This window comes from Artibeus jamaicensis, unplaced genomic scaffold, assembly GCF_021234435.1.
Source record: "Artibeus jamaicensis isolate MK-2021 breed Jamaican fruit bat unplaced genomic scaffold, CSHL_Jam_final scaffold_1964, whole genome shotgun sequence".
Classification (NCBI taxonomy): domain Eukaryota; kingdom Metazoa; phylum Chordata; class Mammalia; order Chiroptera; family Phyllostomidae; genus Artibeus; species Artibeus jamaicensis.
In genome coordinates this window covers 54,861,851-54,889,548 of record NW_026522030.1, presented here as the reverse complement: position 1 = coordinate 54,889,548, position 27,698 = coordinate 54,861,851, and the positions used below count along the sequence as shown (strand labels likewise).

General features: G+C 36.7%; 1 protein-coding gene across 1 annotated transcript in view; it reads right to left on the bottom strand.

The window, feature by feature from the left end:
* Window positions 1-27,698, bottom strand: part of ADAMTSL1 (ADAMTS like 1) — a 948,619-nt gene that overhangs the window by 689,608 nt on the left and 231,313 nt on the right. Inside the window, exon 2 of the mRNA XM_053656510.1 lies at window positions 22,674-22,793. Coding sequence (XP_053512485.1) covers window positions 22,674-22,793 — 120 coding nt within the window. The remainder of the gene's footprint in view (window positions 1-22,673; window positions 22,794-27,698) is intronic.

Genomic DNA, 27,698 nt, shown 5'->3' with positions numbered 1-27,698 from the left:
TTGGAAAAGGCAGTCCAGTTCTGGTACAATGACTCAGTGGCCACTGACCCTACTTTACTACAAGTTCTTCAGCACATCTGGTCTACATATTCTTTATATGCTTTATTTCTCAAGCTATATAATTTTCATGTATATTATATATAACATTAAAATAAGAATTATAGAAATCAGTAATACTCTGCTTTTATAGTTTGTGCTTAGTACAGTGCTCAATAAATGTATATTGAATGAATAAAACTCTTAGAAATGGAGTCATACAAACTAAGCTGGTCAAGCTTTGCCTCCTTTATTTAAAATTCTGAAATGAGTATTTTTATTTGTTTTCATATTTTCTTCTGTATCGAGTCTTCAAAACAGTACTCTAAATATTTCCTTATGCTTGTAAAAACATAGCATCACACATTTGTAATCCATAACTTATACCAAGAAAGGAATATAGAAATGTCTTCTCCAATCATGACAGGTCTTTGTCATTTATCATGGAAGGGCACTGGAGAATATTATAGTTTGTAAAATTGTATTTTTTTCTCCAAAATCCTTATGAAAATTAAATGGTAAAAGGGTTCAGCAAGCTTAACACTCTACTCAACATTAGCTCCACATGACAGCAAGAATTTCTGAGCCCTCCCCATTGACATGCTCAAGTTGTATTACATTTGATCTGTTAATAATCATAATTCAGACAGTCAACTTGATATTATTTCTTTAGTGCATTTGAAGGAACCGAAGTATAAACAGTTCTTGCCCAGATTAGAGAGCAACTCAGTTTAGAATTTAGTCTCTTTGCTATACTCCAACTGGTACCATCAAGCAAATCAAATCTGAGGAAACAGGGTTATAGGAATAGCATCAATTTATTAAAATATAGAAGGATGATATGCAACAGAATAAATCATGATAAGAGTAGAAAGGGCAGTAATCAAGAATCTAAGTATTCCTATTAAAAAAGTTAAACAGGATTAATTAATATTAAACATGAAGACAGCAAGAAAACAAAATTACCATTAAAAAGACACCATTTTTTGGTGTATGGTGTATTTAGTCTTTTCAGGAAAGACTAAACTATTAATATCAAACATCATGATTCCAATACTCAGTTTACTTCATCACAAGTGCATCTTAATTGCATTTATCATAGGGCCCACATGCAATTATGATTAAAATAATAATAAACTTTCAATTGCAAGATCCTAAGAATCCTTTTTATTACTTTCTTCTTTCAAAGCCTCCGTTGAAATGGTATATTATAACCTTAAGAAATGGAAAGAGAATATGAGCATAATAAAATATGTCAGGAAATAGAGTAAGACAAGGCTCTGGAATAATAATCTTCACAAAGCCCTCTAAGAATTGATGCCAGTTACCACAGTTATTTGCAGTCTGAAGTGACATCTTAATAAGCAGCCCTGGAAATTCACAGAGGCTGGATCTTTGGGCTGGCAAGTGTCTTTTCAGCTGGTAATTAGGTTCAAAATAGAAGCCTTCCTGCAGAGCCATTAAGGAGCTTTTTTTGAGCTCAGGGTCCCAGGTAACAGTCTGCTTTCTCTGGGTTGTGGGCCAAACCTGCCAGGCTCTCTCATGAGGTTTGTGCCTCTGGGGATGGAATGAAAACAGTGGTCTTGTACTAATGCACCCTGTTGCTAAGAGAAGCCACCTTTCTCTCAGCGGGCTTGTTTGAGGCTCTTATCAAAGAAGTCTCCAGCAGAGGAGTAGGGACTCTGGAGCTCCAACGCGTATCAACAGAAGCTCCTACTAGCAATTTTTAGAGGGTTCATGGAAGGGAGGGTCAAGCGAATTTCTTTTTCTTCTCACCATCATCTGTCAGGCCAGGTGACTGCCTGGCGGGCAGCCACCCAGGCAAACCATTAGGGCCTGTTCATAAGCATTCCTCACTGAACCCAGTCCCCAACTGGCACCTTCCAGTAGAAATATATGACCTAAATATTTCTTTTGGCATCCTCCCCTGTTCCCTTTACCACTGTAAAAACGATTATAAGAGGATAATTTTCATCTGCTTATTTGTAACATCATCCCAGATTTCATGTGGAAATTTGGATTATTTTGACACCTGCAGGCAGGTTAATGAGAAAATGGGAAGGCTCATTTGCCCTAGGGGTGTGTTAGACCAAAACCCACTACTCTGGAATGGCAAAGACATAACGCCACCTCGTGGTAGGTTATCAGAACTGTTGTTTTTTTTTTTTTTTTTCAGTTTTGTCAAGAAATTTATGAACACTGATGAGAAGTATGAGTAGTTTGTTCAAACCACAGAGATGGGTTGGGAAAACTGAATAAAGTAAGCTTAATTAAAAAAAATTAACATGCAATAAAAATTCCTATGGCCAAATTTCAAATAGCAATTGTAATTCTTCATCAGGACCCTCACAATTTATTTAACGAGGTCAAATCTAAGAAAGCTGTTGCTATACTCAGGACCAGAAATGGATTCTTAGTTTGTAAATAGCTGAATTTTCTCCCTGTTTGAGAACAATCATTAAAAGCCAGGCTTGAAATCTGGTTGAAATAGCTACTCTAGTTAACAAAATAAAGGATAACATTTAGGCCAGCATAACAACAGCTCTCTGTTTCAAGTGCAAGAGTGTGCTGGTCACAATGACAGTTCCTAATCTCCCTCACTGAAAAGTGACTTCCATGGAATAAAGTCAGCTTAGATGGATTTTCCATTTAAACGGTCAAGGATTAGAAGGAGTTGGTCGGACAAGCGTAACTCATTCATGTAACATTCCTCTTAAAATACACATACACATCATGATATCCTTATGAAAATAAGCTGCCTTTTTAGTCACTGGAATTTGAAAGCCAAAGCTGACACTAAACCATTGTGATTAATATATGACATAGTTGGAAGACTATGCTGCCCTTCGTTCCCCTCAATTTCTGAGCTTCTGTGACTGTTGTATCACGTTATGCAATTTGCAGGGCTGGAGTCCCTCAGAGGTTACTTACACAAAAACATACATTTCATTTGAAACCTGACCAGGCTCATTTCTGTTCTAGATAGATGCATTATGACAACCTTTAATTGGGCAAACTGCCAAAATGCAGCCAGCTTAACAGGCCTGCTTATATGTGACACATAGACTAATATGCTTATTTGACTAACTTGTTGAGAATGATTTATTGAATAATACTTGATAGAGAAAGAGGACAAAACCTTTCAAGGGGCAGTTCTCAGAGAGTTGAAAAGTCCACAAAACTAGCCTCCATTGAAAAAAGAAAGAAACTTGAGAAGTTAAGAAAAAAAAACAACTTAGCTTGCCAACAGTTCTATAAATGAGTAAAAGCCATGGCTACTTCAGGGAGCCAAAGGAGTTAATTCCTAACAAAAATTAGTTTACATCAAGCTTTTACTCTGTAGAGTTGCAGGGACTTGTGTGCACGGGGAATGATACAGGCATACATATTCTGAACTATGACATATCCATTAGTTTTTTTTATTGATTTATAAAATAAAATTGGGGAAAAACAGGCACTCAAGCCTGCCCTCTGGAGTGGTATAAAGACTTCTTAGTTTGCAGGACCTGGCTTGATATAAAGACTTGTATTTGGTTGGCATCTGAGGAAAACTGTATGCAGACATCACCTGGTCCACTGTGAGGCAAGCTTGGATCAGTTGGGAAGTTTGCTGCTGTGTGAATTACAATGGCAAAATTTACCTAATAATTATGCTTTGTTAATTAACAAAGTTATATCAAATTGGATTTCAATATAACTATTCACAGCCATTTCAAGAGCAATTTCCTCTAGGATCTCAATTAGAACAATGTTCTCATGCCCCCCACACCCCATCTCTGTTGGAGGCAAAACAGAGCTCAGCCTGGAACTGTGGAGTGGAACTAATTCCTTCCTCTTAACGCCTGTCTCCAATTAGCTGGTGGGAAATAGAAATGATTTACTTAAGAGACAGCTTTTCCCACTTATTCAAGCCTATTACCATTCTCATCCAAGCATCACTCAGCCACTAATTGTCTTGGGAAGCTGTTCTGTGCAGTGTCAAGAGCACAGAGTTGCCAACATCATGACCTAAGCAAGTTATTTAACCTTCTTGCACCTCAGTTTCCTCACTTGTCAAATAGGGATCATTTCTGTTTTACACTCTTACTATAAATGTTAAATTTAAAAAATGTGCCATTAACACTTAGGGATAACTGGCTCATAACAGTGTTCAGTGAATTAATCTTTACCATGTAATGGACAAGTAAATAGAGAAACAATTACCAAACAAGGAAATAAGGACACATTAAAGGGTATGGGCAAGATAGAGAGAAAGAACCAAGGAGGGTTAAGCCTCATGTCACCTCTACAACATCCCTGGCAGTGCATCACCAGAATCCATTAGAATGTCTTTGGCAAAAAAGACCTTACTACCTCATAGGCCAGCTCTAATTATTTCACTATTTTGCTTAAAAATAAAATGTAAATTTCTCTAAAAGTTAACTTCTATTGACTTTTACCCTTTCATCCTCCCTTTTCATCCAGTAAAGTCAAATTTGTTCACATTACGGCTATTTGGTAGACAGTTACCTTGTTCCCAGATATCTTCTCATGGAAGTTCACTTGTATGGCTTATGTTTTTATGTGTCTGTGAGAAAACAGTGAGAAGCCAAACAAAAAGACTCTGCAGACTTCAAGTTCCTGAGAACTTTTAAATTCTACAACAGACTGAATGCCAGTGCCAACCAAGTCCTGACAATTGCTCCTGTCCAGGGTGAAGGAAGCTGACGGACGCTGGCTCAGCTGTGAAGAGTAACACTGTCAATTAGAGACTTCTCCTTGAGGGGTGGGCATGCGGAGGTGGTAAGAGTGCCAACTATTTACCATCCCTGTTAAACAGCCTGTGAGTTCTTCTAGGTCATTTTTCTCTCAAAGATATGGGGATTGTATTGTGTCCATCCTGTGTTTCCTTGCACCTCGTTGCTTGAATCAATGAATGAATGGCTTTATCATACATTTTACACATTCCCCAGTACTGACCCAAACCTCATATTCTCATATTTCGGTAACATAAGCAATGAATATCACAGAAAGTATATGACATTTTAAAAATTTATGTACAGGATAAAGATACAATATTATAATTATATACAACATATTCTTATTTCCTTCATAATGACAAATAAATTATATCTGAGTTAGCAAATGAGGTCCATGTCACTGTGAGAATGATTGTTCCTCTTCCTTTTCCTTTTCTTTCTTTGCCATCTATCTTTCTTTCTTATTATTACTTAAAACCTTTAAATCTTTAAATAAACAAGTTAAAGAATGAATAATCTCCAATATGAACATACGAACAGGTTGTGTTTAAGCTTTTGTTCTTTGTTTAAAGTTGAATGCAGTTTTTCATGGAGTAACAATATTTTAAATAGGAGTTAGCTTCAAGACTCCAGACACAAGAATAAAAACCATGTTTTTTCATCTACTATGAGGAATTGACTCCACTAAGAAGAGTTACTAGAAAGTGGATGAGGACAAGGGCTTCCTTGTTTACCTAGAACTCAATGTGAAAAAGGAGTTAGGCTGTTGAGTTGTTGCATCACTCCAAATGGGAGCCAGTTACTGGGGACATGACATAATAGTTGCTGATGAAAAGGCAGGATAGTGATTCAGAAATACCTTGGCTTTCAAGAGATGTCTACTGCTACATCTAGGTAAGCAGTATCTTTCCATCAAAATATTACAGAATTAAATATGGGATTTAGAGGAAAAAGTCTTTGGCCTCAGTTCTGTTTCTGCCATTCACCAGCTATGGGACACTGGGCAACTCTGTCTTTCAATGATCAATAATGTGGGAACAGGGTGTACTGCATAGCAATGAGCAGGTACTGCTGACACATGCTAATGCCTACCTCTCAGGAGGACCAGGAAGATAATATAATTGCGTGCAAGGAAAAGTGATTCATAAATTGTGACATGAAATCCCAAATCCGAATCACATAAAAAGAATCTTATGGACCTCATAAACATGTTAGGTAGCTATATTTTTTTAACAGCACCAGTCACAAAAACTATTGCAAAAAAATTTTCCTGTAAATAGGTCTATCAAAGGGATTGATAGTACATAGTCTGCTTTTATAGTGAGAAACATTATTCCCATTTTACAATGGGTAAAACAAAGTCTCGGGCAGGTGACATGACTGTGACTAGTATTGAACTGGAACTAGACAATAGGGCTTCAAATTTCTGTAGCAACCAGGGCATTTCCAGTATTTACTCATATAACCCCTTCCTACTCTGAACCTCATGAAATGCAGAGAAGACCATGAAAAAGAAACCTTAAGCATATTTATATGGTTATAAGCTATTCTTTGTTTCCAATTCTAGGTGCCTTTCTTGCTCAGAAGCAGAGGCTGAGCTGTTACAAGCTGCATGGAAGTAAGTGATACTTGAATTTTCAGTGCAAGTATTTATTTACAACTGAAAAATTCTCACTTCAGATACTATAAGTATTCTGACATTATAAGAAAGGCATGTATAACCTTTGATCATAAATATTTAGTTATTTTATGATCCCTTTGAATTAATTATAGGATAAATACCAAACTCTCAATTCTAAGATGCAAGGTCAAGCATGTCTAATGCTAACTCAATAATTATGAATTTTTTTCAGTTGTATTACATAGGTCTCTTCCTTCTAGCACAGAATGTACTTTGTCTGATATATCCACTGCTTGTGGACTCAGTCATAATTATGAGCACCATTTTATTGTCTGACTATGCTCTGAGAGATTATATTGGTATATGAAGCTACTAGTGTCTATGCTGAATTGGTTTAGACAGCTATATGATTTTTTAACTCACATATTCTGTTTTAACAACATAGCTATCTTCTTTTCAGTATCTTCTCTTGTTGCTTCTTCTTGTTGAATCAATACCTGATTCAAGTGGCAATAGCTCTCTTTTATACTTTAAAACCAATGTATTAATTATTTATGCTTCATAATAAATTACCACAAACTCAAAGCCTAAAAAACAATGCACATTTATTACTGCACAGTTTCTATAGACCTGGGGGTCTGAGTACACCCATCTGGGTCTTCTGCAAGGCAGCAGAGTGCCAGCCAGGGCTGGGTTCTCACTGGTGACTCATTTAGGAAAGGGTACACTTATGAGGTTGTTAGCAGAATTCATTTCCTGTGTCTTTAGGACTCAGTAGTCTGTCTTTCAAAGCCAACAGGAAGAAAAACAAGACTCTCAAGTAAATATCCTAGCAAGATGGAGTTTAACATAATGAAATTACAGGAATGACACCCATTCCCTTTTACCATATTCTATTGGTTAGAAGCAAGTCACAGGTTCTGCCCAAAATTTAAGCCCATAAACACCAGAGGGTGGGGAATTGGGGGACTAACTTACAACCTGTCAGCCATACTAATTCACATAGATCTGAATGACAGTTAGAGTAATAAACCCAGAACAAGAGACCAAGGGACCTTTGAGAGTTTCCTGTAACTATTTTTATGAGTTCCATTTTAATCACTTTCTGAACTTTGGCCATGTTCTGGATAGTTCAAGCTCTTGGATATGTGATTTTTAAATACATAAATGAGTTTCAAGCCAGAAGTTGCAACTTTCAAGGCATAAAAATGCCTCCTCTTTTCATTTGTCTCTAGACGGGTTAGGAAAATGCTGGCCAACTCATTGTCATTCCTACATTAAAATAGTTTGTTATTAAGTAGGTTGAGTCTGTCTCTGGCTACTGCTCCATAACTAAAGGCTGCCTAACCCCTGGAGTAGTTTTGGACTAAGCATTCATGTGGGGAAATTCCCATGGTGATAGGCAAAGTGAAAACGAGAACCTTCCTTCTTCTCTGACTCCTGGGGAAAAGGAAGCTTTATCCTCTTAAGTCATGTGCTGTTGGTTAACTGCATATAGAATATTTTGATATTGATGTATTTTTAAAAATCTTCGCTAAAGTTCTTCATAGGGAATACTTCTACAATCCTAGGTAAACTTGAACAAAATGCGTATGTCCTTCACTATATCCACTAGTTTGGAACTTGTTTAAATTAGTATCTTCTTTCGAGCACCAAAAGGTCAGCTCCCTATGCCTTCTTCAGTGATGTGGGGTGAGTAGAGGTTGTAGGCATCATGTTTAGTGTGTTTAACTACTTTAGACCCAAGTTGCAATCGGAATTTAAGGTCTTTTGAGCAGTTATTTGGAGAACAAGAAATGTATGCAGCAAGTGGAATGAACTTTGGAATCCATTCAAAGAAAACCAAATGCTTGTCACTTCTGTCAGCATTTCTTACATTTAGGAATTGTTTTTTGGATGATGAAATAATCTCTCCCTCCTTTAGAAAGCACTGGGATATAAGGCAAGAGGGAGAGTTTATTCTATGACCAAATCTTACCTGAAAAACAATAGCTCTTATTTTAAATCATGCTTAAAACATTTTTCCCTAAGTAGTTGTATTTAATTACCTTGTGCTTGTTACAACTATGTAAAATTTATTTCTGTAGTGCAGATTCAAACTGATTAAAAATTTAGCAGTACGTAAATTTTCAAAACCGCAACTTAAACACTGAAATTATGCCCAAGGTCACCCAATCTGTAAAGAAAGGCTGGATTATTCATTTCTGTATAATTTACTGAATGTAGCACATAGTTAGTATGGTGGAGTAATTATTTAAGATGTTAATTGATTTTTTTTTTTCATTTACTCCACAAGACATGGGATTCACCATTAATCACAAGTAAGAGATGATCAGACCAGGCCAGAGAACAAGGAAGTTGAATTACTGAGTTCCAAGTTCAAATGTGGAAAAGCTTAAAAATTAATTCTTTGAAAGCAGACATGATACATGACACCATTTTCCCCCATACACATTTCTCCTAACTACCTTCATGTTAGGAACCTACAGAAGCTGAGGTGGTAGAGTATGGAAAGGGTTCAAGACAGACCCCGTATGTCTAGAAACTATACGCCCTTCTCACTCACCAGAAAGGGTCTTTCTTGGGAAAAAGGAAAGTATGGACCCCTACTTTAAGTTTTATGTTTTGGGATCGTAGAGAAGACATCACCTACTTTGTATGAGTGGAAGGGGAAATCAAGCTTCAGAGATAAATCGTTTACAGTGCCCTGGTGGCATGACACATGGATCTAGCATGAAAGAGACTCCAAACTCACATGCCCACACCCTCAGCTCTGATTTCCCTTGGCTTGCGATAGTCAATGGATTCTAGAGTGACTCAGGAATTATCAAAGAAAGAGAAAATGATAGCCTGTCTGCCGGAATGTGCATGGCTGATAAAGCTTGATCAGATGGACAAGACCTGGACAGTTCCCACCAGGAGTCTGATGGGTGAGGCTGCTTCTTGGCAGGTAGGTGGTAACAAGGATCCAGAGCTCTGTTATCATTGGCAGGAAGTCCAAGCTGCATTTTCCTTCACATCAAGTTCCCTTTTGAGTGACCATAAATCTCATTTATGCCAAGAATGAGTGGGATCAGTAACACCTTGAGAGGCCAGGTTAGAATCACACACCTTTCCCCTCTTCTGTCTGGCGGCATTTACATATGCTTCCCAGAGAAGTGGCGGAGGTGGGGGTGCTGGTGAGGAGCATCTACAACAGTCAAACAATCTTAAAACCAAATAACTAATGGATTAAATTTACCTGGAAGGAACTAAAGTAACTTCCTGCATCAGGACAAATGGGGCAGGGGGTAGGGTGAAACAGAGATTATATTTGATTACAAAAAGGCACCAAAGTCACTCTTTTGCACGACTAATTGTGTGACTGTGACATTTATATCCATCATATTTATGTATGAGTGGGCAAAACTATAAATTCTGAAATACAAAATTTTAAAAAGACTTTTTGAAGTGTACACTAACAGTCCTATCTCTCTGGAGATAATGGATATTCATAAAACTTTACGAAGCCAGGTAGATTCTTAGTCTTCCCATTAAAACCAGCCTTTTATTACATCTCTTTTGGAGACCACATGTTCCTCTGAGTGATTTTTTGGTTTTTCAATGAAAAGATTTGGACGATTTTTGCCTCAATATCCACCCTGCCATAGTCACAGAGTAGGTAAAAGAATGGTATAGAATCAGACATGCCATGACTACACAAAAACATCTTATTTTCATGGATATAAAGTAGAACTTGCTTAATGAGGAAATTCAGGCAAATGCTAAGTTCCAATGTACAAATCATGTGCACTGATCACATGCAGAGGTTAATGTACACACATTGTGACAAAGCGTATTTCTGCTCTAAGGTATGACTTCCCGAGCTTCGAATTGTCTTGAAAAATAAACTCTTCCTATTCACACGTATTATTTAATTACAACATTGAGAGTGACATAAACATCTATACCCCTAAATGATCAAAAACTGCAAACAACTTCAATCCAGTTTTTAAAAAGAAGCTATGCCTGTCAAAAGCAAGCCATATACTTGCCAGGACCATATGGGATCATTTGGGAGGAAAATGAAAGAAATTTGTCTTATTGCATCACATTAAATTTGACAAAGCAAATATGTGCTTTAAATATCTAAATAAAAGTAAGCTTAAGGAAGCAGGTTGCCTACTTCAGCTGTGTGTGTGTGCATATGTGGCTTGATGATTGACATTATGTTTTCAATTAGTCCATGAAAGTGTTTTAGTGTGAATGAATGAGGCAATCTGGGAACAGATGTCCAGTCTTACTCCATAACATCACTTGAATAACTATAATCAAACAATTTTAAATTTACATGTTATAAAGCCCACAAAATCCATAAAAGATGACTATTACTTCCCAATCAGAGAGGTCACTTTTGATAGTAAGAGAAAGTCTGTTAAGTATAGTGAGCAGCTAGGAGCATGGACTCTGTAGCCATACTGTTGGATTCATAGCCAGACTCCACTGCTTACAAAGGGCACGACCTTCACAAGTTAATTAACCAATCTGTGCCTCAGTTTTCTTATAAAATTATCTCGATATTATCTGAAGTGTTCGCTATTATAATTATCATCTAGGCAACCAATTTAGTAGATGGTAAATGTTTGCTGCTTTTGTACTCATGCCCTCACTGCCATGACCAGTTGCTCCACAGCCTAACCAGTTATCATGCATTCATTCCCCGTACACGCCAGCATCAGCAGAGAGCATGGGTGGGGCAGTTCTCCTCACATGAAAGAACCACTGAAATATGTCATGATAACCTTCACTCTTTCTTTTGATCTATCCTTCTACATTCATGGGAATAAAAGAAAGATTTTTGCATCCTGTCCTCTTCTTTTAGATTGAAACTTCGTAGGACCATAGAGTTGTTTTCTTTACATTGATATGTAATTCACAAACCATAAAATTCATTCTCTTATAGTATGCACTTCAATGGTTCACAGTATATTGTACAACCATCACCACTACTTAATTCTAGAACACCTCCATCACCCCCAAAATCTTCAAACCACTGGGAAATGAATTTTGTATTCAGCATACAAACTTTGGGGATTTAGTTCAATTGCAGTTATTAGCATGGATGAGACTGTTAGCTGCTCACTCCAAAATTTACTCCCCTTTCTCCCTTAAACTAGGTATGTGGCCACCCAGGATAAAACTGCATGGTCCAGGTACCCCTGAACCCAGGCATGGCTATGTAAGTAAGGTCTTGCCAATGAACTATTAAATGATATACTGAGTGACTACTGCCAGGAAAGCTCCACAAGCCAGTTGATATTTGCTTTTTTCTTCATTACTCCCTTACCATTGGTCCCTCTCTCCACCCCACTGCCGAGGCAACGGGCTGTTATGGCTGGAGTTCTGGTGGCCACTCTGGATCACAAGGTGCCCTTGAGAATGGGAGTCAGAGGCTAGAATGAATTACGAGAAAATTAGGATGAGCCTGGGTCCCTAGAACTTTTCATCATACTGGCCCTGAAATTTCTATCTCTGGAAAACATCTTCTACATAGGAGAGAAATAAAAAAATCTGTGTTTATGTCATTATTTGGTGAGGTTTCAGCCCCACACAATGGACTTAATACTAAATGGCATAACCTGTTAGCCACATTCCCATCAGTGCCTTACATTTTGAGTTACCAAGAAGGTAGAGTACTTGAAAAGCCAAGACCAATTTTTCCCTCTCTTTAAGAATTATACCAAATTGGAGTTCATCACAGAATGCCATAGGTTTCAGCAATTTATGTAACTTAGTTTCTTACATATATTCTCTATACACCCACTCATGATAACCAATCATCCCCATAAGAACTTGGGACACTCACTTCCCTATGGGGCAACTGGTCATACTTTCAAACCAATCTACTAACTTGTAATTTCAAATTGGTGACAAGCAGCCAGGTGATCATATGTATCCACACTTAAATCCATGGAAGATCAATGCAGTGCGCAAAGCAATAACTCATATAGGAATCTAACTGCAAAGTAAAATAAGGCCCACCTGAAGTGTGTTCAGCAGCTCCTTTAAACCTGCTTCATATGTAATCAATTTAAACCTTCTGAAAAGGAAGGAAGGAAGGAAGGAAGGAAGGAAGGAAGGAAGGAAGGAAGGAAGGAAGGAAGGAAGGAAGGAAGGAAGGAAGGAAGGAAGGGGGGAGGGAGGGAGGAAGAAGAAAGAAAAAAGAAAAGAAAGAAAGAAATAAAGAGAGAGAAAGAAAGAAAGGAAGGAAGGAAAGAAGGTATTTCTGAAGAATTTTCTATTAAAAGAATGAGCTATCCTAAAAAGGGTACTTGTAAGCTACATACTCTGCCATATCCTGGTAAACTTACATAAAAACAAAAATATTTCAACAATGAGAATTAAAATGTTCATATCCTAAACTACTGGAAAGCAAAGACATTACGTATCTTCATATCCTCAGTTACTAGCTAGACCAGTATGTCGAAAATAATAGGTGCTTAGTAAATTGTTGTTGAGACAAATCAGTATTCTTTAAATGTTTTAAATTTAAGTAAAAAATTAAGTTTTCAAGTAAAAACAAAAACATTTTAAGTAAAGTAAAAAATTTAAGTAAAAATTAGTTGCTTGATCTAGGAAAAATAACTCATCTTCTCTATCTCTTCATTTGTTAGCAGGGGATATCATCCTTTTTCTAGGATTAATGAGATATGTATATAAAATATCTTAGCAGCACCTGGCACAGAAGAGGTAGAAAATAAATGAAAGTTGCTATTCTTGTTACAATTGTTGGTATTATTATTATTATTATTATTATTATTGCTCTGGTTAAGAGTCTATGCTGTACACTAGGAAAACAAAGTATAATAAAATAGGTTTTGCGTGAAAATGTCCAGGGAAGATGGTGTATATGCATAAAAAGATAAACAAAGATGGAAAGAATGAGATACCACAACAACTGCACAACATTCTTAGAACAGGACCCCAGAATGAATCCCTAGTCTGAATTTTTGGACTGCCTGTCCCCCACTGCAGCTCCATCCACACTCTTACTTGCCTTGTCCCCGCTTCTTGGTTCCTCCACCATATTCCACCCTCTGATATCTCACTTCCTTTCCTAGACATTCTCTAATATTCCATTCTTAGCTGATCACCTCTGTAAATTAAGAGCCTAGTGCTGGACTGTCCACAACTGTGGAGGGTCTTCTGGGCAGCAGAAGAAGGCAGGACACTGGCTGGTTCCCTGAGCAAAGCCAGTGGCTGCTGCAGGAGTTCAGAGAGACAAGCTCACCTGCAGGACCAGCCTGAGGGCAGCTCCATGGACCTGGTGGGACTTGAGTTGGCTTAATAAAGGGAGGTTTAGAGAAGAGAAAAGGAAGACATACGCCAGGTGGAAGAGGCCCTGTGACTTGGTGATTTCATATGAGAACAATGTGTGGTCTCAGCAAGTGGGAATGAAGAAGGTCTAAGTGGATGTCAGAAACAAGGTTGGGGTTAAATAGGGGCCAGATTAAGGGGTTCTGACAGTAAACTGTTTGAGAAATGTGATTTTCCAGAAACACCTATTTGGACTTGACATACAAGCACTCATTGTAGGAAGGGCAAAGTGGAGCTTTAGGAACATTATGTTAGTACAGGTCCATATAGAATGAATGGGAGGCCAATCGATGTTTGTGGAGAATTGAAAAGGAAGGTGAGTCTACTTTGGTAGGAAGACCTAACTTCAGGAACATATATAATTGGTTTTAACAAAAATATAACTTGCATAGAAATCAAAAAGTTTAATCAAATAGTAACTCTATGGAATTTGAGTTTCTGTTAAATATCTAATTCGAGACAGTATTCTAGGACTGTAAGATCATCCAGAATGTATTTATTTTAAAGGCTAGGAAAATAAGATTCAGACAATTGTACGACTGTCCTGAAATCTCACAGCCAACTGGAGACACAGCCCCCACCTGACGGCACCACCCTCCTCGGGTTGTAGGCTCTGCAGATGACTGTTTCACACCCGATCCCACATTTCTAGTTTTGGTAAAACAACTTAATTGCAGATAGAGATATTTTCTCTTAGCAAAAGTTACATATGCATATTTAACTAATCCAGATATTTATTCTTTCTTTTTAAATAGTCATTTCCTTCTTTGAGGAAGTCAAGTTAACATCAAGCTTAATAAAATAACAGAAAAAAAAACCCTAAAATGTGCTACTTTTCAAAACTTTCCATTGGTGATAATGCTATAACTTTTTTAACTGAACCAAAATATGATATTCTTCTTCTTACTTACAAGTTCCTACTAACAAAGTTTACATGCATACAGAATTTTGAAATCAACATTTAGAGATTATATCTATTTAATAATATTATGCAAGTAAAGAATGTCTTTTCAGTGTTTTGCTTCAATTAGCCAACCCAATTATAATCTCAGTTCAGAGGCCTAAATTTCTACCTACTCTGAAATAGCACCTACTCTAAAAATGTATATATCCATATTAATAAATTAAATAATATGTACATATTAGAAGATTAAAAAAATTAACTCTAAGAGAATGTGCTGCCTCAAAGGAACATTTTGCCATGCCTACAACCCATAATACCTTCTTACATTTTCTTAAATTCAGGCACCCAAAGTCAGGTGCCAAATGGCCTTGGCTAGTAGCTGGAGTTGTCAGCAACCACTTCTCTCCAGCCACCTTCAGCTACTGATGGACGGCGCCTCTGTGCACAGCTAAGCTGCAAATGGCCTATTAAACATAAGTGTTTAAACTCCTCACAAAGGCTGATCGTTTCAGCTCTGCCTTGTAAACAACTAAGTGACTCCTTTGAAAGTTATTTGTCTTTCCATGAGACGAATTAGTTCTTTATATTAAGGATATTTAGTACAAGGAAGCAGTAAGTTATTCTTTGTAGCTCCAAATGATTTTCTGAGCATAATTTTTTGGACTTTATCAAAGTATAATGTATATAGAGAAAAGTACATGAATCTTAAATCACAATCTCTAGAGTTAGTTTATTCTTATTAGGAAAGTTTGAAAGTTAAGCAGCAAATAGCTCCTCATATTCATAACCTTTACTGAAGATATTCAACATTTACTTTGAAGTATGCTAGCTTACCTTAGGATAACTATAAGTGGGGACTATCTCAGGAATTTAAACGGCAACTTAAAGGAACAAAGTTGGAGCTCTTACCTAGAAAGAATTTGTTCAGTACTGAAATTTCACCATCACTGACAAAGTTCTCTTTGGGCAGAACCTCACAATGTGAAGCCTGAAAATCTGCTCAAAAAGAGTCCTAAGATTCAATGTGTTTATCCATATATTTCTAACTGATGTTAAATGTTTAACAACTACATATTTTAAGAGATTGTTTGACCTTAAAAATCTACTTGCATGAGTGCTGGGAGTTTTAATGCTTCACATTTTATTACTTCCAGTGTCTTTTAGACAATTAATCTTGATATCTATTTGTTATTTGGAGGAAATGACAGAATCCTAGCAAATAGCGAATGTCTCATAAACAACAGATAGGAACTGTCTAAGCTTGTAAGGAAATTAGAACTTGATAAAGAAAAAAATTTTCCTCTTAAAGGATAGTAGTTTTCTTAGTAAATTCCAAAAGGTCAAGTGTAAAAAAGTAGTCCCTCTCCTTAAACACTGAGATTCATCATCCTGACATTATTTACTAGAATTGCAGTTCATGAACTGATAGGAGGCCCCGTGATCATGTGTTCTGTTGTCAGACATCTGACTATGCCTTAACGACTCTGTGAGGCAAAAATGTGAAGAGAGTATGTACTAAATCTTGGGCACTGAGTGTTGTCACTCTATGCCAGTTCAACCACTACTAATAAAATTAGCATTTATTTTGTGCTGATTATTTGCCAGACATTAACCTGAAAGTTTTACTATGCATGTATTTAAGAATATTGCAATCATAAAAAACTCAGTAAATAATAAACTTTTCTGTAGTGACTAGCTATTTAAACTATTAACATTTAACCATATATTTAAAACATACTATAGATATGGTTAGAGTGTACTGTGTACATCTCCCCAATCCAGTTTCTCTACTTCTCTGCCTGTCCATTGGGTAACCAATATTAAAAAGCTGGAACATATTTTTCCTACCCATTTCTATGTTTAGTCATTTTCTGTAATCTATCTACAAACAAATATATAATATTAAAATTGATACAAATTTTCTATATTATAATATGGTATCATTTTCACCTCAAAATTATACTTTTGAGACATGTCTATACTAATGCATATAGACATAGCTATTTAATTGCTTATATAATATTTTATTATATGAATAAACCATAAGTTTATCCATTTATCTTCTAATCGCTAGTTAAAATTTTCTCTCAATTTGAGGCTACAGCATTTAATCCTTCATTGAATGTATACATATGGGTAAGTGTTTCTCTAGGATATATTCCTGAAGCAACACTGGTGGGATTTAGGACACGCACATATGTATTCAGCTTCATAGACATTGGCAAGTTGTTCTTTAAAGTGGTTCTACCCATTTATACTAAACAGCAACAAAGAAGTGTCTCTCACTAGTTCTCACCCTCACTGACACTTGTTTTTGTCAGTTCTAATTTTTTTACCAGATGGTCATTCAATGGCATATCCTTATTATTTTAATTCATAAATCCCTGATGACTAGTAAGGTTAATTAGTCTTTAATTAGTCTTAGCCATCTATGTCTGATGACCCATTTTTTTCCCCACTGGGCTGTTTGTCTTTTTAAACATAATTTCTAGGAGTTCTTTAAATAGTATAGAATACTTCCCCAGTTATACATTGCAAATGATGTTTCCCATCTGTGTCTTATATTTTTACTTTGTCCATGGAATTTTTAAACATGAAATGTTTAATAACATTAAAATTTTCATATAATTTAAATAATTAATATTTTCCTTTACAATTTGGACTCTTTATGTCTTAAGAAAACCTGCCCAACTCAGGGTGTAAACGGAGTCTTCTACATTTTCTTCTCTAAGTTTTAAAGTTATCCATTCTCATAAAAGTTTTTAATTCATCTAGAATTTATTTTTCTTTGTAGTACCCATTTACTCATCCTTTCTCAACTGTTTGTAACACTACCTTTGTCACATGTTGAGTTCTCTTTTACATGTGTTTTTTTATAGGTTCTTTATTCATCTATGTTAGTCTTTTTGTCTATATTCTAAAATCACACTGTTTAATTCTTATAGTTTTGTGACAAATCTTTATTGGTAGAGTACATCTCCATCTCTTTTCTCTTTCAAAATTATTCTGCTTATATGGATACATGGACTAATTTGTGGGGAGGTTGGCATCTTTATGAAATTATGATTTCCCATTCATGTACATTGTCTGTCTCTTCACTTAAGTCATTTTTAAAAAAGATTTAATTTATTCATCTTTAGAGGGGGAGAGAAGGAAAGGAGAGAAATATCAATGCATGGTTGCCTCTCCTGAGTCCCCTGCTGGGAATTGGCCTGCAACCCAGGCATGTGCCCTGACTGGGAATCGAACCACGATCATGTGGTTCACAGGCCCACACTCAATCCACTGAGCTACACCATCCGGGGCCTCACTTAAGTCATTTTTATTCCTTTAGTCAAGATTTATCATTTTGCCCTGAGATATTTGTTTATTTGAGTTACTCATTGATACCACATTCAGATTTTGTACCTCTTTCAGACCTATACATTCTTATTGTTTTGTTATAATTATGAGTGAGATCTTTCAAAAATTATATTTCCAATTGATTATTAGTACAATTGATTATTATTACAAATGGAGCTATCATGGGCTATCTTGGGCTGTTCTGAGAAATCGGTACAAACACTTTAGTAAGTGCTTGGTGCATGTTAGGCCCACTCCGAGCTTCTTGTGTCCTTTCCACAGACACGTAGGAATAATGTAGAGTTTTACTTTAAAGTACCAAAAGATAATCAGAAAATCTAACTTATATAAAATATTTATATGCCAAAGTATTTTAAAAAATAGTTTGTGGCTGGTAGAGTCATAATACATTTGAAAAGTCTTATAAACACAAGCAAGTAAAGACATTTAAAATCCTTACAGAGTGACAGACATATTATATATACCTGGTAGGGTGCCCTGATTTTTTTATTTGTGATATATAACTGAAGTAGCGAATGTACTGGAAACCAAATCTAGTTTTGTCTCAATGTATTTTCCCAAGGAGGAATTTTGGAAGCGAATTCAAGTTATAACTATAAATGTGCCACAAAAATCAAAGACTGAATTACAATGTACTTCACTTTCAAAATATCTGCCTCCTTCATTACCTGCAGCACATTTTTTTTCATGAAGTCAGTTAATAAAAAATGTAGTGGCCACTAATCAATAAAGGCTTATGAAGCTCTCAGTGGCTTGCAGCATGTGTGCTTTTGCAATTAAAAGTTAATTCCTTTTCTTTATTCTACAAAATGAAAAACAAATAGATCAAACTTCTGTTTGGGAGAAGGTAATTCTGTCGACAGTGTGCTGAGTGAGTTCAGTTGAGAAGTTGCTAATGAGAGAGCAACAAGGTAAGTCATTCTTCAGTAACATAAATGTTCCTGACACACTGCTACTTCTTTGTGTTTATGTCCACTACATACTCCAATATAGTAGCCAACACTGAAGTATAATTAAACTAATTAAGTTATTATCTTCAGGTGTTATCAGTTATGTTCCAATGTTTTCTTTCCCTTGGCAGGATTGCTGAGGGAGGTTAGTGAATACCTCAAAAACATATGGAAATAGTTATATTCCATTTTACAAAAGTGTATGTGTGTTGATTGAACTAATTTTTCAGTTCAAAGAAATAATACTTGCCCCCAACACCCCCCCCCACACAAAACTAAGGGAGAAAAAAATCAAGTGAAAGCAACATCTTTCTTAATAATTGAATGTTTTGTTTTAGTTGAACTTCAGAGAATTACTGACTTGACCTTGAAGACAAACTCTATCTTTTCATATTCAACCTTTAAGGTCAGGCATTTCTGAGGATCCATGCTTGAAAGCTCACCTCAGTGCCACAAAGGGCACTTCTATTTCACCAGTCAGTGAAAGAACCACTCTACTCCCAATTGGAATAAATATTTAAATAACTTTTCTACCAAAGTACCATTGTGGCTTAAATAACCGCTTTGTGAACCACAAAGCTACTGACAAATGAAGTTTGTGCTAATTACATACTGAAGAAAACTCCATTCTGTAATGAATTTTATGTTAATTATTACCCTGATTTTGTATCTGGCTGACAACCAAAAACAACGTGATCTGTTTCTTGACTATTCCAAAAATGAATAACAGCCTTTGACAAACATCCTATTTCGGTGAACAATGCAAATCATATACATGCAGAGTGTCAGGCAATGATTAGAAGTTCAGTTGCCTGCTGTGGATTCTAGACAAATGGCTCACTTATATTGCTATTCACAGTGTGGAGAATGGATGGAATTAGCCCTCTGAGAGGAAGCTAACTAGAAAGTTTCTCTAATGCAATGTAAAAGTTAATTTTGTGCCAAAAGGCCCTAATTAAGAAAGAGCTGAAGAAGTGTCACTCAAAGGTCAAAAAAGACCCCAACCCCCCAAAATTGAACTATTAGGAGAATTTCACAAATAAGTTAGGCTGTTCTTTTTTTAAAAAATGACTTGAAATGGTATAAAGAAGATAAATTAAAGATCTAAAAGGAGGATAATAATTTTACCCAGAAATGTGACAAAATGTTTCCTATAGCTGATGCTACTTCTGTCCAAAATGTAATATGTATTGGTGGCAAATTTGTTACTTATACAAGTAGGCAAACAGCCCCAAATTTACCTGCTTTACTATAAACCTACCTTGAAAGGACATCCTGGAGATAATCCCCAATATTCTGTTCAGACAAGTCCTTTGTACCATTTTAACAATAATAATTTGCATTTAAAAGGGTTTTCACATTTATAAATTCCTTTTCATACATAGTATATGAAGGAGTTCTTACATGTTTTCAAACTAAAATAACAACAACAGAGCAACAGAGAATAGTCATGGTGGGTTTCCTTCACCATGCACCTAATGCAGCTGAGCGTCTATTATATTCAAGGTCAGGACTAGCTGCTAGGAAAGTGAGAATCAACATGGGTCCCCACCTCACGGAGCAGAGGAGAGGCAAAAGAAGTGCATGAATGTTTAGGATACTAGAGAGGACTTATTTGAAAGCAGATGGAATTGTGCAAACAGATTATGTTGCTCAACTATTTTTCCTCTCTCCCCCACCTGCACTTGCCAAGTGCTCTGTGTGACCTATACCAGGAAGGTTTCTTGATGATTCTCCCATTCTGCTCAAGAGCCTCCTCCCAGTAGAGCAGGAACTCACAAATAAGGGGCACAAAAGGAATTTCCACTTTTCTGGCTATTAATGCAAGTAACAACTCATATTTAAATTCTTTCCCTTAGACAAATACAGAGATGATGGTGAATCATCTTTCAAAGTCTATTTAAAAAATAAAGTTACACTTTAAAAGTTTTCTATCCTCTGGCCCAAATGAAGTGCTCAGATAGAGACACACCTACCACAGAAATTTTTAGAATTTCACAAACATATTAGGAGGCTGAGTTAGCTTCTGGTATTCAGGAAGCTTTGATCTTCCCCCCCCCACATTATCTCCGATCACCCCAGTTCTGACTGTGTTGGTAGGTCATTCCTCTTTCAGGTTTAATGCTTCTACCCACTCAATTTCTTGTGACCTCAGAAGGTTTCAGGAAGTTCAGCAGCATGCAGTTTTTTACTATGATGTAAATCAATGTAATACTACATAATAACAACATTTGTGGCACCCTTCAATGCTTGCCAAATGACAAAAATTGTTTTTAGTGGCACCACTATAACAATTCCAGTATGTTCATAATTAGTTCATATTATTCAGTTTCCTTCATGGTGTGTAAATTATGCAATAATTAGACTTGCTTATGAAGTTTGAATATTGTATCCACAGAGCAGCACTTTCCAGGACTTTAAATAAACCAAATCCAAAATGAACTAACATATTTCAGATTTTGTATAACATCAAATGGGAAAAATTAAAATATATCTACAAAATACTATTCACAGAAAGGAGGCATAAAACTTAGGTGACAATGTGTGTGTACCATAGTAAATCACAAAAAAAGCCTTGAATGAACAACAAAAGTTTAAAAGGTAGGCTCTGCATTTCCAGAGTTTACTGAGGAAAATAGACACACACATATACACACATACACACTGTGTGAAAATCAACTATGGTGCCCTTAGGAACCTTTGCCACTGCTCCTGCTCATCCTGGGCACAGACTCAGAGAAGCATGTGAATGTCCAACACAGAAAGGATGGGAATGACAAAAACTGTAAGAGGTAGCCTGTGCATGTCTGAGAAAGCTAATTTACTCAGTGTCTGTAAGAGAAGTTTATGAGACAAATATGCAAAAAACCACTTGAGAGAGGACTATAAAGAAGCAGAATAGAGGAGGTATAAATACAGACACATGTGTTTGCTTTGAAGTATTCTAAGGCAGTCTTTTCTGTGGTTCTACCATTTCATGGTTGGACAAGTAATCCACTCTCTTGTGAATACATGTCCTCTAATTACAGTGTGAGTACTTCTGAGCACGAGGTCATCACCATGAAGAGCCACATGTAGAACTTTCAGACATTACCCCCAATCCGATTCTCACAGTGAAGTACAAATTACAAATCACAGTTTCATTTGCCTGTAACAGGGAACTGCATCTTGACCTCTCTAGTCAATGATACTGCTTGTTTTTATTTGTGAGCTCATTTTTCTAGTTTTCCCCTCAAAACCACTGCCAGAGAAACAAACTTTCATAAAACAAATATGACTAACACTTTGAAGTGAAAATATCCACAAAGAAGCTAGGATTGGAAGATGGTTGAATTTCCATTGACCCATAAAACAACTTTGGGTTTACATACAAATCTCAACTTTTTTCACTCATTCAAATCATTACCATTTCATGTTTAGACTCACAGACAAAACATCAGTTATTTTAATGTGAATCCTCCACATACTGCCCCAAACAAACTTTAATGCTTGAGGAGGATGTTTGAAGCTTGCCAGACACAGGAAAAGTCAGAAAGGTGCGCGTACAGTCTGCCTACTGCCTTATCACATTGCTTCCCCCTCCTCACAGATAAGAGGTAATACCATCCAAACCTGTTCAGAATTGCTCAAACCAACCACCGCCACAAGTCAGAATTCACAATTAACTTTTGTGTTTCTAAGAATTAAAAGAAGAGACACTGTACCGGGTCTTCAGTTTTGTGACTATTCAACAGCTCAGACAGGAAATCTTCGTAAGAGTTCTCTCTTCGAATCAGTGGAAATTCCCTCAGGAAAACAAGCTCTTCATTTTGGTCTCCAAGTACCTAGAGAGATAAAATAGCTGAGTTAAGCCTTCAGACAGAGACTGGAGGGAGGGGGCATTGAAGAATTAATGTCTCAGACTTGGAGAGACTCCTTGGATTCATTTCAAGTCTGATTAGGGCAATCAAAAACAATGTGTGCAAATACATATTAATGTGAGAGCCACTAAAATATTCTGACATGTGGCTATGCTTTGGTTGAATGCCAGGAAAGTCCCCTGCTACGTTGGTGCCTCTTAATTGACTAGTGCACATGTCAAAATTTGGTGATTATAAGTTATCTTTGTGGCCAGGTCCAGTGTGGTCAGACTCCTAGACTCTTTCCACTGGGCTATCTATCCATAGGGATGCATCACACGGGGCGTTGGGTCCACAGGGCTCTAACCCTAGTCCCATAGATCTGAGCATCTGGTGGACCCTGATGTCCTATTAAATATTGAGGATAGGATATCTGGGATAGGGGAGCTGGCCTGAGTCCAGAACTGACGTCCTGAGTTATTCAAGTGCATTAGAACCACAGGCACTTTAGCTACTCTGGAGGGAGATACTGGAGAACTTTTATCTGGAGCTTATCACATACAGGTTCTTTACACGTGTTATCTTGCACCAGACCCAGGAGGTGTCTATTGTTAGTCACACTTTACAAATTAGGAACTGGAGGCACAAAGGGTTTCAGGAATTTGCCAAGTTAGTAAGTGTTGAAATCAGCACTCAAATACAGGTCTGACTCTAAACCCCTTTCCTTTTCATTATACCATTTTGCTACTGAACTACTCAAACCTCCTCTGGTGAAGGAGAAACTATTAGTAACTCCCATAAATTCAGGGACTAATCAGTTCACCCAGGCCTCCTGTTACCTTTCTGAGTCTCGATGTACTCATCATAAAATAGGAATGATACCAGCATTATTGGGTTACTGAGAAAAACAGAAATAACATATGTAAAGTACCTAGTGTGTGCCTTGCATATAGTAAGTATTCAATAAATAGTAGCCAATATTAACAAAAGCACATTTTGCTCAAGGAACAAGTAAAAATCTAAGCTTTTAACACATATAAAATTCTTTGACCATATTTATATCTCAATGGATATTACAAATAGGTATTATATTATTTTCACATTATCTTTATATTGTTTTAATTTTCAAGTTTTATACATTTTTAATTTTATACTTTTTATGGTATTGGTAATATAAATAATGACTGTGTGGGTGTTCATCACATTAATTTGTACCATTAATTCATAATAATTAAAATTATTTTAAACCCTAAGTTTTTTGTAAAGGAATATAATTTTCTGTAATTCATAAGTAAATGGCCTCTGTTGATATACAGTATAGTTGGTGTCATTGTAGTAGACAGAATCTTGGGCCCCTTTACTTCCTATTATCATATTGGTGAATATACTGCCTAACATGGCAAAAGAGACTCTGCAGACTTAATTGTTGACTTCAAGATGGGGTATCTTGGGTTATCCAGATGAGCCCAATGTAATCACATGTGGCCTTAAAAGCAGAAATTTCAGTGGGGTAGAGGCAGAAGAGGAAGTCAGAGGGATTCAGAGAAAGACTTGACCTGCCACATCACTGGCTTCCCACAGAGGTGGGAAGTGTGAGAGGAAATGAAGTCTGCCAACAAGGGAATTTGTTGTTTTAAAAGGAGTAACATGTGATTACTATTGAATATCACATTTTATGAATCATTCCTCCAAAAATTACAGTGGTGGATAGTCACCTTTAGTCATCCAATGCCAGAGTTCTTAAAAGCTAAAGTCTAAAAAGTAGGCTAATAAACTTAGGTGCATTTTCTTTGTGAAAACTTTTGTGCCTGTGGAAAACATGTTTTGTTGGATTAGAGAAATAGACAAAAATCATTCAAATCTCTTCCAGAAGAGATAGGAAGATGTCAAATATAAGGAGTGAATGCTCACTGACCCTCACAACAATGAAAGATAATCAGCACTTTGTCTGTTTGGTGTATACTTCAATTCTCAATCATACCGTGTATTTGTTTTAAAATATTTCTGCCTGTTTGTTTTTCCAAAGAATGTTGACATTTTATAAGGTCCACAATTCTCACCAAATGCTCAATTTATCAAATACCTTTATGTAATATCAAGGCAGAAGGTTTTAATTAAACTAAATTTAATTTAATCCTGAAAACAGATAAGAATGTGAAAGTTAGATTAATGTAATTATAACAATTTTACCCCTCTGGATACCTTATGCATATCTGTTTCTCATTTAATTTCTATCCATGAACACTATTACTAATTAGGCAATTTAAAATACCCAAATTACTTTGTTCACTATTAAGTTAGTTTTGAATACCTATATCTATAATTTTGTATGTTTTAGAAACACTGTTATAATAAAGGAGAGATGTCAAGATACACAAATATATAAAAGTATTTGTTATATTTTAAAAAAATTATTATTTAAGTCCACAGTAGTACATTTACCCATTCATTCTTTTATTCAGTACTATGTATAGATAGTTACTGAATTCCTATCAATTGTTGGGAGCTTTAGTATAAGGACATATTTCTAGATGCTCAACAAAAGCCATAGTTTTCTCATTATCTTTGGTGTACATCTAGAGTAAGTAGATTTCCAAGCCTCCTTTCCAGTTAAGGTGTTCAAGACTGAGTGTTAGCTCAGTGGAAGTAAGGGGTGCTACTACCAGGCCTGGCCCATAGCAATCTCCCATATCCCCTCCCCCATGCTCTTTTGCCCCGAGGTCTGTTTGGATGAAGAGAGCATCAGGGGAATCCAGGAATCAGTTGTGAAAGGTGGAAGAGGCCCCATTAGCTTGGCTCCCTGAATAACTGCATACAGAGAGGCGACCCCATGGCCTGTTCAATTACCTAATACTGTTAAGTGATGAAGAAGTAACAGTCTTCTGTGTTTGAACCATTATCTATTTTAGAGACTCTTTGTTTATAGTTAAACTGCTCCAATTAATACAACGAAACCATCTAGGTGAGTGCAGAATGCTACAGGAATACAGAGCAAGGGTGATTAACTCTCCCAGGAAGGATTATGAAAGGCTTTAAAGTGGGGTTAGAGAGAGAGTGGGCTTTACCAGCTGGATAAGAGGAGCTAGATAAGTAGGGAAGGGAAGAGTGCTGTTCCGGGGAGAGGTTAACAACCGGGGCAAAGGCATGGAGGCTTGAGACATCTTTTGTTTGGTGTGTTCAGTTAGTCTATAGTGGCAAGACTGCCAAGTTCATGAGAACAAGTGAGGGAACTGAATTTGTATACTGAGCAGGCACCTGATTATGAACCAGGGTCAGTGAAAGACTTTAGCCAGAGTTCTTCTTGGATTTGTGACTTTGGAAGGGTACTCTGGTGGTTCTGAGAAGGTGAGACTAGAGATGATGTGACCAGTTTTCAGATCACTGCAATTATTCAGGTGAAAACCCAAGGGGCCGACAGGGAAGGAAAGGATTGTAAGATTTGGTGGCCAACTGAATGCAGGGCCAAGTCTCAGTTTATGCCTATATTTCCTGCCTGGATTTGAGTAGAAGAGCAGAGTGAACAGTAGTTCATTCCACAAAACAGGAAATAGAGGAGGAGGGACAAGTATGTGGGTTAGATGAGGAATTTGGTTTTAGAGAAGTGGAGTCCAAAGTGCTTTCAGGAGAGAAAGGTGAGTTTCAAGCACAAAAAAAAGACTACTATCAAGATGATGAGTAAGTTTTAACATCACATGGGAAGTACATGACACTTGGCATGAGCACATTTGCTAACGGAAAGAAAGAAGATTGAAAAGATATGAGAACCCTGGGGAGCACTGATACTGAGCACACAGCATGGATCCATCTCTAATGGCCTATTCATGCAGACAGGAAATATTAACAAGAAGAACCCAGACTTACACTGATTTTCATCATTCTTAGTCCTCTTTTTATTGTTTTCCTATGAAAACACACTCATGACAGCATTACAGCAAATATGTTCCAGGCAATTAATTGCCTGAAGACAGAGACCATGGCCCATGGGGCTATCTAACCCCAGTTGAAATCTCTGAATTCAACTAAATTTTGACTAAAACTTGAAAATTTCCAGTATAACTTAGATTTAAAAAATTCTATTTCCCATGGTCAGACCAGGTTTTCTGACTTTTGGTTCTCTGACTTTTGGTTCTGACCTGGTTACTTTACATTTGATATGTCAAAACTCCCCTTGCAGTTATATGGTAGTTAGGATAGCATAAAAATGAATCAAAACCAGAACACCATCATTGTGTCTTACTGTTCTGTGGTGTTAGTTTTCTAGATAGAAAAGCAGAACTATGAGAAGTGGTGGGATTTTGTACATGGCCAGTGGCTCTAATGTTAGTGACTACAGACAGTGCCTCTTAAAAACTCAAAGTCCCCGCTGAATTCAAACCCAAATATTCTCCCATAGGAATAGAGCAAGAAACAAGTAATCATTACCGAGACACCTATTTCTGTAGGATTTCTATACTCTGAAGGCCTGCTCACCAGGAATCATGAAAACTGACATGTGCGAGAATTTGTACCCTGTGATGAACATAGCATCTCCAATTAAAGTCTGATATCCTGCTTCAACCAGTGGCTCCTCTTTTTGATCACTGGCACACCAAAGTACTCCTTAGACAACCCAAGAATGTAGAAATACCCAATCTCAGAATAGGATCTTGTGAACTCCAGAAGGCATGGAAGCAATTTATTGTTGTGGTACATGTTCTCTCTAATGGGACCGAGCAATCAGCCATATAGAAATTTTGGAAAAGGATGTAGGTAAATACAGGAAAACAAGGGAATTTTTCAAATAACTCTCTATTCTCTACCCCATTCGCAGGCAAAAGTAGTTTAAAACTAAAGCAAAACAAAAGCCACTGAATGATAAGAAAAGCTTTTGCATTTGGCTTTGGGAGACAG